Genomic DNA, 13,492 nt, shown 5'->3' on the forward strand with positions numbered 1-13,492 from the left:
GGCAACCTCTGTTACAACATCTGACTTTTCATTAGACCAAATGGCTTTATATTTGAGTAACAGCCATGCCCTAGGCAGCAGCAGTTTCTGAAGGCTGTGATTACTATGGTGTATGTTGGGCTGAAGGCTGAGGAAACCAAAAAAAACCAAACCCACTGCTGTCGAGTCGATTCTGACGCATAATGACCCTATAGGACAGAGTAGAACTGCCCCACAGAGTTTCCAAGGAGCGCCTGGCGGATTCGAACTGCTGACCCTTTGGTTAGCAGCTGTAGCACTTAACCATTATGCCACAGAGGCTGAGGAAACAGGTTTCAAATGGAGTTAGAGCACATGGAGATAAAACGTGACTTCGTGGAGGAAGGAGGCATTCTTACTGGTGTCTTTAAGCATGAGTAAGATATCTGTGAAGTCCCTGGGTGGTGCAAACAGTTAAACTGCTCGACCGCTAACCAAAAGGTTGGAGGTTTGCGTCCACCCAAAGAGGACTTGGGAGAAAGGCCTGGTGACCTACTTCTGAAAAATCAGCCATTGAAAACTCTGTGGAACACAGTTGTACTCTGACACACATGGGGTCACCATGAGTCAGAATCACCTGGAAGATATCTGCAGGGAAACTATTGGAGAGGGCCTTGCAGAAGAAGGAAGTAGAAGGAAGTAGGTTGATCAGTGTAGAGGAGCTATGAGGGGTTACTTGAGTGATGTGTGTGGTTCTGGTGTTAGGAGAGAGGTCAAGGCCAGAGGTGAAGGTTTGAACATCGTCTGCGTGGGGATGGTGAAATCTCTCTGAGGGGGAGCTCACAGAAGGAGCAAGAGTGGAGAGAGGAAGGTAAAACTGGGCCTTCAAAAGAACCTTGGACAATGCCTGCATGAGGGAGGTGAGTGAAAGGGAGGGGTCAGAAAGGGAGAGAAACAGTTGCCAACAAAGAGATGAGGGACAGAGGAGAAGGCAGCTGTGCAGAGGCTGAAGGACTAGACAGTGTCAAGGGCATCAGCAGTATCAGTACTATAAAATCGTCAAGAAGGACACAGCTAGGGAAAAAAAAGAAAGAAAGAAAACTACTGAGCTCGATGCCTAGAATATTCTTAGTGATCTCAAGAGAGTTTCAGTGGCATCTTCAAAGCAGAAGCCAGATTCTGAGGGTTAAGGAGGAAGAGATTTGGTGAGAAAGCAGAGGCATCAGAAGAGCATAAAACAGTACAACTGTGTGCTGCACGATGCTGGGTCATCTCCTTAAATCCTCCCGACTGCCCCTTGTGGCACCGTTCACCAGCCCATCATTGCAAAGGGAGAAAACTGTGGCTTGACCGAGTTCAATAACTTGCCTAAGGGTACATAACTAATAAGTGGAGGAGTCAGAATTCGAATGCCGTGCCTGTCAGGAGGCTGAGCATGAAGCAGGGAGAGGGATAGCAAAGGAAGAGGCTTCCTTGATGACAACAAAGGCTGAGGATCAGTTCATCCTATTTCAGTGCCGCCCCAACCATGCTGTTTGCTAATCCTGTCTTTTGGTATACAAAAACCAAACCCAACCCAGTGCTGTGGAGTCAATTCTGACTCACAGCGACTCTTTAGGACAGAGTAGAACTACCCCATAGAGTTTCCAAGAAGCGCCTGGCGGATTCGAACTGCCGACCCTTTGGTTAGCAGCTGTAGCACTTAACCACTACGCCACCAGGGTTTCCTCTTTCGGTATACACACCCATATTTTAAGTAGTTGCCCTTGGATTTTAACCTTAAATATATCCCCTTTCAAGTTATCTGTAGAGTTTGACTTCACTCCAGGCTTGCCAATGCACTAGCTAATAGAAAAGCTCTTTTTTATTTAGCAATGAAAAGGTGGCGTAGTGGTTGAGCGCTACGGCTGCTAACCAAAGGGTCAGCAGTTCAAATCTGCCAGGCGCTCCTTGGAAACTCTATGGGGCAGTTCTACTCTGCACGATAGGGTGGTTATGAGTTGGAATCGACTCGATGGCAGCAGGTAATGAACAGAAAGATTTTGACTAAATGGAGGAGTGAAGAGAGTTTTATGCCCGGCACCATATTCACAAGGTGGATCATCTGTCCTTTCCTTCCTTGTGCTCAGTGCTAAGCCAGGTGCACACCTTATGCTTTCCTGAGGCACATCTTATTTTCTGCTGTATGGCTGTTGAGAGGTTAATTTCTCCCTGCCATCTCTCTCCACTTATATTAGTTGTCTATCCAGCACGTCATTTTGCTATGGCTTCAGCATCTGACAGCAGACGCAGAGCCACCGTGGCTGCTGCTGACATCACCCTTTGTGGAAGAAGCAGGGATTTCTGTGGCCATGAAGAACAACTGTCCCCTTGATCACAAGTCTGTCTCTTTGTACCATCATGTTCCATGATGCTTTGAGGCAGTTCCTGGTGATCATCTCCCTCCCCGCCCCCCACACTTCGTAATGTGATGGCTTTATTTCCAGAATTTACCTCAGGCCAAAACTCAGATTTCCCCCCAAAGTATTGTTGGGTTTTTATGGAATACATTTCCTTCTTTGTTAAGCAAGGCAGAGGTAGCTGGCAAGACAATCTCTGGATGACTAATCCGTTTTTCACTTGACAACCTCAAGATATGGGCTGTTTTATTGCTTCTTTTAGTGCATCAATAAGAAAGTAGCCCCATAGAATGTGTGCGTGTGTGTGTGTGTGTGTGTGTGTTGTTCAGGCTGTGTGTGTACTAGCAAAGAGGGAGGAAGTGTGTGCACAAGACCACATCCATACCATTGACTGTCCCCACGCAGAACGCTGTCATTCCCAAAAATAATGCGACGCTGCCCTCTAGAAGGCCAAGCTGAAAACTCCACTCGCTCCCCAGAGAAGGAATTTAGGATAAATGTAATGGCATTCTTGCCTATAAAATATTTAATCTCATTTAACCTGGTGTTGACACCACATCGGTTCGTGTAAATGATTTAAATTAACTCTGAATGGCAAAGCCACTTCATCCTCGCTTCACTCTTCCCTTCGTCACTTCGCTTCGAGGAGGGAATAGCTACATCCGGCTGTCAGCTATTTGGAAGCTCATTTACCAAGGGTTAAGGGCTTCGAATCCATAAAGTAAATCACTTGATTGACAGACCTTTGCCCCCAAAGGCACAATCAATTTTCTATTGTGAGGCTAAATGATTTTCTCCAAGCCAATGAAAGAGCCAGCCCAGAGACGTGAACTCTGGAAGGGCAGGGCTGGAAATTTGCACAGGGTAACTAGTGTCATTTCTGCTTTCTCTGTGGCTGTCCATGAAGACAAAGGAGTTGATGACTCCGGAGAAGTAACCTGCTTTGCGGGCAGTAATAAAGGCAGCAACTCAGAGGTTCAGTCGCTCAGCTCCTTCCAATCGGATTCCGGTGATGACAATGGTAAGTAGTCATCAGATTTTGCTTCATGGGGATGTTTTGCTTCCTGCGCTGGCAGACACTGGTGGGGAGGAAGGTGATGCAACCAGCTTAGTTAGTTAAGCCTTTTGATGGACTTCATTACTGGGGTGTCTTTGCTGAAGATGCACTATGGATCTGCAGCTAGGAGCAGGTCTGCAGAGCTGCCTCAGGGGTTGATGAAGTTACCTTGGCCCTCCAGTAATAAGTCCTCTTTGATCTGGTTCACGATGGAGCTACCTCATCTCAAATAACGCTCTCTAGCGAACAGCGCACTTTATTTCTTTGTTTAGTTTTACTGGTGATCTCTTCCCTCTTCACATCCAACCTCCCATCATTAGAAATCAGTTCTACTAATTTCTTCCTTCCCACGGGACAAGTTCCATCGTCATTCATCTGAACCCTCCTTATCCTTTAAGGCTCCTTGGGTGGTGTACACAGTTAAGCACTTGGCTACTAGATGAAAGGTTGGTGGTTCAATCCCACCCAGAGGCACCTCAGGAGGCAGACCTGGGGATCTGCTTCCAAAAGCTCACAGCCATGAAAACTCTATGGAGCACAGTTCTACTCAGAAACACGTGAGGTCACCGTGAGTTGGAATTGATTTAACAGCAACTGGTGTCATCCTTTGGCAACATGGCCTGGAGAATCTACTAAAAGCTATGGATCAGGTCCTTAGAAAAGTGCACGCACACCCAAAATGTTGCATGCAATTCTATATGAGTCATGGGCCTCACTGACACTCCAGAGCTGCTCCCTCTACCTCTTATGAATCTATGTTTATAGAGAAGGTTCTAATGATGGACTGGGTTTTCTGAGCTGAGGAGTCATCTTTGGAGGATGTGTTGGTCTCCCCAGAGCAAGGAAGGAGAGCAGAAATGGTCATAAACAGTGAGAGATTACCAATTTCAAGTAGTCATCCACAGAGACAGGCAGCCTTACTCCAGTCTATACATTAGGTCATCTTATTTATCAGCAATTAGCAAAAATTGGATGTTTATTAATATGTGTAATCATTCACCCCATAAACCCTTGCTGAGTTTCTCCTGTGTGCCAAACCCTATGCTGGGCATGGAGAGTACAACATGAAAAGAACATTGTCCTTGCACCCCAGGTAAATAAAGGAACAAGTGACTTCTGAGACCAGAGAAGCAACTGGGCAAGTAAAATACTCTAGCTCTGCAATCCCCCTGGCCCCAAATCCCTTCCACCTCCTACCCTAATACTTGGAGCTCCTGAGAGGTACAGAAGCCTGTGTCTCCTGCTGCTGGAATAATAAACCATATAACAGTGAATTTCTTCTGACCATTTTCTAAGTGAGGATAATGGCCCACCTCCAGATCTTTGTGCTGCCTTTTTTTCTCAGCCCCAGCCAGAAGAAGATCTGTAACTGATTTTCATTTTATGTGGAAGCAACCGAGAACATAATTTCCAAACTCTAGGTACCAGCTCCAGCAATGATGCCTGCTTGACTGTTCTCACCCATACTTGACCTTTCATGCTTAGCATTCTGGTTGGTCCCAACTAAAGCGAATCGTGTTAGGAATTTTCAACAAATTACTTTATATCCTAATCGCCTCTCTACAAGCTGCTGGTATCAGGTGCTTCTTGTTGTTTTTGTGTGCCATCCAGTTGATTCCAGCTCATAGGCACCCTATAGAACAGGGTAGAACTGCCCCATAGGATTTCCAAGGCTGTAATCTTTTTGTAAGCGGACTGCCAAATCTTTCTTTCTCTATTGGACCAGCTTGTGGGTTCAAACCACTGACCTTTCAGTTAGCAGCTGGGTGCTTAACCACTGTGCCACCAGAGCTCCTTATCAGGTGCTTAGGCAACCCATATACTTATTGCCATCAAGTCAAGTTCCACTCATGGCAGCCTCATGTGTTGCAGATTAGAACTGTACTCTATAGGGTTTTCATAGCTATGACTTTTCAGAAATAGATCACCAGGCTTTTCTTCCAAGATGCCCCTGGGTGGGTTCAACTTCCAATCTTTCAATTAATAGCCCAGCACTTAACGATTTCTGCCACCCAGGGACCTCTAAGGCAATCCACATAGACCACAGAAATTTTCCTGGATTGTAACTGTTTGAGAGACCAAATACTGATTTCTGTCCACACTTAGACCCAGGAACACGTTAGGTAGGAGCTGGGCCTTGAGTCATTTTAGGCTATGGGGAGCATTGTGTGAGTGTGAAGCTGTCACACCTACAGAGGTTTTCCTCCACCACTGGCATTTGGACACGGGTTTGGATAGCATGACTGACAAATAATTATCCCTGGGAATAGTGACATCTTCTTCTGATAGCCTGTGGGAATTGCTAATGAGAAACTAGCATGAGCAAGATGACCCACGGCCTTCCACTGGGCTGGTCAGTGTGTATTTATGGCCCAGAAGGCCCTGCCAATCATGCCTTTCAGGAAGACCGGCTCCCAGTTTGCTGCCATTTATTTCCCTTCCATTCCAGGAATTCTCGGGACTCCCTAGATGGAAGTGTCCATTGAAGCACTGCCTAATGATAGGGTTGTGGGAAAGCTTTGGGTGTTTACATGTTGCGTCTTTGTTGTTGCTGTTGTTGGTAAAAGAAGTTAGCATATGTTTAAAATACACAACTAACCTGAAGTTGTCCTTCCCCCTCCTTCTCGCCTGCTTTTCCTGACCACAAGCATCCATAGTGACTGTCATTCAGCTTGTCAACAATGTAGTTGACAATATAGAAAATGAAGGTATTTACTTTTTTTTTTCCATAGCATGTCTTTGTCTAAAGAAGTACCCTTGTGGAAATTTTGATTCCTTATTACTTTAGACTAGAGGTGATTTTAGTCAAGTGGCAACAGAGGGAGCAGTAAACAGGTGGTTTCAAATGAGACACTGGTTGTTTATTGATTAAATTTTGCAATGTTGAAAAAACAACTAGTTTGTAATGTTTAAAATATTGGGCAACTCTTTTTTTTTTTTTTTAAATCCCTTCCAAGAGAAGAGGACCCAGTTAGTTGGCGTCCAGATTAATACTAACTTCATTCTTAGAACTGACATGTTATTCATTGCACACGTACCGTGTGCTGGGAACACTTAACTAATAATCATTCATAGTGACAATATTATGGGGATTGATTTTATTAGCGCCTTAATGAGACTACGGCCTGGTATGGATGGAATTTATTTTTTTATTTCCTAAATAACAATGGAAAGAATTTTAAAAAGCTAAAATTAGTCATAGCATAGACCTTTCAGAACATATTTTTGTTTTAGTTTCTGGTTTGTTTGTTTGTTTGTTTGAAGTCATTTAAAATGTTCTATTTTATCCCTCTGTACATGGCTTGGATTGTCAGTCTTACTTTTCACTTTATATCTAAACAGTGTCTGTCATGGATCAAGGACAGAACTACAACCGAGGTGACTCTGCCAAGACTCCAACATAACATTTTATTTATGCATTTTGATTTGCTCAGTCCATTCTTACCCTTTCCTTCTTCCCCCATCCTTTCTGAGTTCTTTGATCTGAATTTTGCATGCTCCAGGTGTCTCGTGTGCTCAGTACTGAGGTGAAAGCCCCACCAGCTAGAGTTCCTCCCCCAGCCTTGTCCCCTGTGTGTGACTCATCCACTTGCCTGCAAATGCCCCTGCCCTCTGTGGTCCATGGTCCAACTGGTTCTCTCTCCATGAGCATGCTGCCAGCCTTGCTCTGCACATAGCGTGTGGATAGGGAGAGGGGTGGGGTGGGAGCCCTAGAATTTTGTTCTTCAGCACATCCTTGCTGGCCAACTCGCATGGCTCAATGTGAGGCTCTGCAACAGCCAAGCACCATCTCAGGGCTGCCATCACCTTTTCTCCCCTGCCCCTGTGGTAGGCCCTTGTAAGGAGTACATGGATGACCCTGGCTTCTTAGGGTCCCTTGGATCTTAGGAATTGCATGTCAGGTCCCTTCTCTTCCTTTCTCCCTGTCCTGCCTCCACTCCAGCCTGGAGGAAGTTAACTGTCTTGGCTTTTCTCTCACAGCCTATCATTGGGATACCTCTGACTGGATGCCGGGGGCCCGCCTGTCGGACATAGAGGAAGTCCCCAACTATGAGAACCAGGATGGAGGCTCTGCACACCAGGGCAGCACACGGGAGCTGGAGAGCGATTACTACCTGGGCGGCTATGACATCGACAGCGAATACCCACCCCCTCATGAAGAGGAATTCTTGAGTCAGGACCAGCTGCCCCCTCCCCTGCCAGAGGACTTCCCGGACCACTATGAGGCCCTGCCACCCTCGCAGCCTGTCTCACTGGCCAGCACACTGAGTCCAGACTGCAGGAGAAGGCCACAGTTCCATCCCAGCCAGTACCTCCCTCCTCACCCGTTCCCCAACGAAACAGATCTGGTAGGCCTGCCTGCTGGCTGTGAATTTAGTACTTTTGCCGTGAGCATGAACCAGGGCACAGAGGCCACGGGACCAGCAGACAGTGTGTCTTTACCCTTGCACAATTCCAGAGGCACCTCGTCCTCGGATGTGTCGGCCACCTGCGGCTTTGACGATTCCGAGGTAGCCATGAGCGACTATGAGAGCGTGGGGGAGCTCAGCCTCGCCAGCCTTCACATTCCATTTATCGAGACTCAGCACCAGACCCAAGTGTAGGGGACACATCTCAGGTGCTCTGCGCTGTTTGTTACAGAAAAGTCGAAGGAAATTGGCTGGGCTCATGTCTCAATGGAGAGTGGTCTGTTGAGCAAGAAGGAAATACTGTATTTTCTGCTAGGAACTTCTTCCCAAGTAATACAGTCACAAGCAAGCCCAATTCCAATTGGGTGAAAACGAAAGGCTCAGAAATTGTTCCTGAGAGGTAACTGAGAACCCTTGCAGTACAGACCTATCTTCGTCGCAAAGAAGGCATACTGAGTTTTCAAAGGGAGAAAAATGATTTCACCCACTAAGTTACATGGTAGCTCTTTGATGGCTTTGTACAGTATTGTGCCCTGGAAAGTGTTAGAGCTTCAGTCCGGCAGTATTATTAACTGGCAACAATCAAAGAGGCATTGTTGCATGTAATGTTGAGCCAATAGCGGGGTGGGGAGTGAAAAAAGTAGTTATGATTGTTGGAAAGTCAGTCTCTTAGGTAAAAGACAAGAGGAACAAATATTATTAAACCAACAAGAAAATGGGCTGAAGCCTTTAAAATCAACTCTATTTTTTTTTTAATAAGCTGCACAATTTTCAGCTATAAAACTAGGTTTGAGTAACATGTTTACTGTGCTCAATTATTTCTGCTTCTTTGTTTGTTTTAAGCATCCAATATAATATAGTTGGGTTTTATGATCTTTGAGAAAGGTATCCATGAAGAGCAATGTGAGGATATTTGGGTGCCATTTTGAGGGTGGGGGAGAAGGTTAACATTGTTTGAACATTAGAAAGAGTGCGATTATCTGGTTTGTTTTTTTTTTTTTTTTTCTGTTAGATATTCCTGGCTGGAACTGCAATTTTAACATTGCTACGGAAATTGGCCTTTGTTCTTGAGAATCAGAAAATGAAAAAAAAAAAAAAAAAAACTAGTGTATTGTTATATAAAATGAGAGCTATTTAAAAGGTTAAGCAGAATTCACAAATTCAGAAAAACACATATATAATATTTTCAGAGTTTTCAGGCTGGATAATCACATTTCTTGATAATGCAGATAAAAGGTGCTTGTTATTCTAAATTGATAACGTCACTATAAATGCAATTATGTTTAAAAAAAAGTAGACTTGTTGTTGTGTAGAAATTATAATAGTGTCTGTGTGTGGGCCTACGTACAACTGTGTACTTGCACTCAATAGGGCTGCTCTTGAGGAAGGCTGACGTGAAGGCTTTGGTATATGGACCATGTTGAAAACCCTGCCGATGAGGCAGAACTTCCAATTACTCTGATCTCTATGTTTTGTTTTGTTTTGTTTTTCTATGTGACGTTAGGGAAACACCAGATGCCATATTTTTACTCCGGTTCACTTGACTTTATTTTGGTACTGCCATTTATATTAACACAAAGCAAAACTGTCCTTTTTAAAAACAGTATTTTGTTATAATTGTCCAGTTCTAAATTCTACTTGAAAAATATGTAATGTTTAATTATACCCTGGGGTTCTCCTCTCATCTGACATACAGGCTTTGGCCATGGATTTGCAAAATTGACAGGAGAAATTATTCCACTGGAAATACAGTAACACACTACTCAAAACTTCAGGCTGACAAGTTGAGTGAAAGACTTTCCTCTTTTGCTTCAATCACATTATGGCCGCATGTGCGGTGACCATGGTAAATAAATGCATATTTGCACTATCTGCTTAATGAGCAAATCTCTGTGTCCACAGTTTCAGATGACATATGGCATTGGTGTGTAAATTGTACTGTTCCAAGTCTGCCTATCGTCCACTCAGACATATTTTTAGTTGTTTCAATTGCATTTAATCCACTTACATCTTTGTAAGAGTCAGTGTTTCTGAACCGTTCCTTTGCATTCCTGAGTAAGTGGACACACACTTGACAGGTTTTTCAGCCTTTCTCCTCTTCCTGTCTCTTGGTCAGACCTCCTCACAGAGGTATTATCCGCACCGTGGTCTTGAAATAAATGAATTTCACTAAGGCTGCTTTCGAGAATAAAGTTTTTGGTACTTTTCTTATGTAAGAAGCATATCTGCAAGAATCACGGAGAAAATGACAAACTAATGGTCCAGAATAGAATCACTGTTACACTTTTAATAAGGCAATGACATAAAAACCATCAAAGTGAAACCAACAATTCATTCCTTGCCCCCAGGAAATATTAGATCAAGAGTAATGCCTATGAGTTACCACTGCTTACACAGCGTCTCTTCGAGGGAGAATGCCTGACTGACGCAGTAACGAAGGAATAAATAGATCCTAACGCATCTGTGAAATCACGGAAGAAAATCACGCCACTCTTTGCTCTGACCTATATAAAATACCTCTTTCTTCGGAATATCACCGCCTGATTTTCTACTGCAGAGTATCTCTGCAGCTGTATGTATACCAGACAAGGATGTGGCATTATCTTTAAACATATCGTATCTCTTCACTTTTTGGAAAAATAGATTCCCTTATAGATTAAGAAATGGTTTGTAGTGAGGCCAAGATGGAGTCAGGTGGGATGACTGCTGATTCAAAGAGCTAGAAGGAAACAAGTTCTGCTAGTCCAGTCCCTTAATTTTATAAAAGAGGAAACAAACCCAGAGAGGGGAAGGGACTTGCCTATGGTTACACAGGAAGTTAAGTGGCTGAACAGGGACCAGAACCTGCCCAGTTGGCTGATATTCTTTCTACATAACACTACTCACCGCTAACTGCCTTGGGCGTGGCAGCCACCTGCTTCTGCTAGACTTTCCACCTGCCTGTCATTGATGTTTCTTTGCAGGCCATCTAGCAAGGTCACAGTTACAGAATTCACACATTTCTTTGGACATTTACCAAAATGCTACTTTTGCCAAATGGAAGTTTTCTAAAATGGGGGTGGAATGATCATTATACAACTGGACTCAGACCAGTTACACACAGTGATGAAATTTTGATTTTAATATCCCTCACTGGGTACAGTTTTGGTTTTCTTTCTTTTTTTTTTTTTTTCTTACCTGTATCAGTTTTGGTTCCTACCCTGCCACCCTAATGAACCACATGGAAAATACTTAAGCCGATTGTTGCGTTTCCCTTTTTCTAACATGTGCTACCTCCTGGGAGCCATTTTTCCATAACCTGTTGTAGGCACTTTACCTGTATTGCACACATTATGGTTAGGTTGAGGGTAGGTGGATTGTTGGTATTTGTCATATAATAAGTAGAAGCCATAGGGTAGCAAAAGATGAATAAAAGTAGGTGTTCGACTTACTCCCTTTCCTCTATGAGTATTTGGCTGATAGATTCCTTCTGCATCAGCTTTCTATATACCCATGAAATGCCATTCTAGAAAACATAGTGATATGAGTAGGTCAAATCCATGCATCTGAGGTTTAATCTATCGGAGAATCAGTGTTAAGGCCTGGAAAGGGAATGTGTAATGCATTCTTGAAACTTACTTGGAACTGCCCCTTGGAATTACTAGCACGGTCTGGAAAAAAAAAAGTAAAATATATATTCTGTTGACCCCTCCTACTTATTCCCATAAAACCCAACCTGCTGCCTCCCCTAATGCCGAGTCTACACAATCAAAGTCAGGGAAATTAAGAAAAGAGATTATCAAAATAAATCATTTAAGAACCAGAAAACACTTTCAGGTGAAATAATTCAGGAAGATCAAGTGTTCGTTTTGCATGGATTGTCAAGATAATTGTCTGGCCTCTTCACTCCGCTGCTCTCTCTGCACATAGATATGGCTAAGGTGGTTAGTCTGTCATGTTTTATGTTTTCAGTTTCAAACTATAGGAAATGGAGATTGGAGGAGGCATTTCTTCTGTGTCTTATTTCGTGTGGCCTTTGAGAAGGCGGTTATGTATCTTTGCTGGTTTGTGTCCTGCAACGTTCAACTGCACATTATTCTGATGAAAATCCACAATGTCTTTAAGCCTCTGGCTATGGAATTGTGGGGCTTAAAGTCACCATTTGTGGGTTTGCCATCAGTTACTATTTAGCCAGCTGGCTAAGTGATAGGAAAAGAATAAGATATTTCTTTCCTTATGTAATAATGAAAAGCAATAATTACAAGTATGTAATATTACACAAAGGCCATAATTAGTCTCTTCCAGTGTTTAGGATGCACTAAAAAATCGTAGTCATTTGGAGTGTTTGGACCCGTTAGTCTGTACCGTAGTACCCTTGCAACAAACCAATACCTGAATTGTTACTATTTCACAATTTTATAAGCCCATACTACTGCATTTCGGGAAGTGACAAATGTGTTTGGAAATGGAAGCAGTTCTTTTTTAAGCACTGTATCAGAAAGGTTGTCTTGTAAATTTACCTGTTGCAAACAGGCTGGTTTGTAAAAGATGTATGTTTTGGTGTTTAAGATGTTTATAAAATTGTATATAATGGTTTTGATTTTCCAGGCTTTTGTAGATAACTGCATTTGATGCCTATCAGGATGCTTTAATTTGGGGAGGGGGGCAGGGGTAGGAGGTGTCAAATAGAATTCTAAGTCATCCAAGCTTTTTGTCTGTAAACTTTGAGGTAACTACACACACAAAAAGAGGATTTTAGATTTGCAAACAATGTTGTTTAATCATTTCAAACTGTACCGTAACCTTCCTTTGGTTCTACTGTTTTAACTTTTTCTGTTTTCAAGAAAATGTTATCGACTTTTTTTTTGAAATGAGTGTGTTCTGCCCAGTTACTAAGTACTTGATTTTTATACCATTGCAAATTCAGAAAGAGACGTTTCATTTCTTCACACACACACACACACATGCACACTCACCTGAACTTGCACACACATCAGACACCAAATCTTATGCAAAGGGGAAAGAGACACTTAAAGTGAGTCTTGTCCCTGATGGAAATGGATTGTTCCTGCATATATTGCCATTGGCAGTATCCAGTCTTGTGTTCCTTTTCTAAAAAAATGAAAAAAGAAAAAAAAAAAGACAGCCAAAAATAAATAAATAAAAGTCCCAACAGTGTACAGGTTTGTAACTGCCAAAATTTGATGGTTAAAACAAGTTTTCAAGTAAAAAAAAAGAAAGAAATAGCAACTGTGTTCTTGACTCTTTTTAAGCGTTTCTTTTTACTTGTCTTTAGTTAATAGCTTACATGGCCCTCACAAGGTCATCCTACAGTCCATGGTGGAAAGATCAAGCATGCTCTTTAATCCTGTTGTTTGATGCCCTCAAGTCCATTGTGACTCATAGTGACCCCACGTGACAGTATAACTGCCCCACAGAGTTTTCGAGACTATAGTCTTTATGGGAGCAGACCACCAGGTCCTTCCTCCACAGAGCTGCCGGGGGGTTGAACCATGAACCTTTCGGCTGGTCAGCAGCTAGGTGCTTAACCACTGCATCATCAGGGGTCCTTCTTTAGTCCTAGCCTGCGTCTTAAACAGAGGAGTCTCTGGTCTGAGAGCTTCCCCCCAGAGCTTTAGGGGTGGGCGTGGTGTTTTCAGGGACTCTTGACCTCCAGAAAGTCATCCATT

At 43.2% G+C, this 13,492-nt stretch overlaps 1 protein-coding gene across 1 annotated transcript in view; it reads left to right on the forward strand.

Moving 5' to 3' along the window:
• Positions 1-13,242, forward strand: part of FAT3 (FAT atypical cadherin 3) — a 628,156-nt gene extending 614,914 nt beyond the window's left edge. Inside the window, exons 24-25 of the mRNA XM_003415583.3 lie at positions 3,265-3,378; positions 7,396-13,242. Coding sequence (XP_003415631.2) covers positions 3,265-3,378; positions 7,396-8,018 — 737 coding nt within the window. The 3' untranslated portion in view covers positions 8,019-13,242. The remainder of the gene's footprint in view (positions 1-3,264; positions 3,379-7,395) is intronic.
• Positions 13,243-13,492: the final 250 nt, after the last annotated feature.

Source organism: Loxodonta africana, chromosome 7 (assembly GCF_030014295.1).
Source record: "Loxodonta africana isolate mLoxAfr1 chromosome 7, mLoxAfr1.hap2, whole genome shotgun sequence".
Taxonomy (NCBI): domain Eukaryota; kingdom Metazoa; phylum Chordata; class Mammalia; order Proboscidea; family Elephantidae; genus Loxodonta; species Loxodonta africana.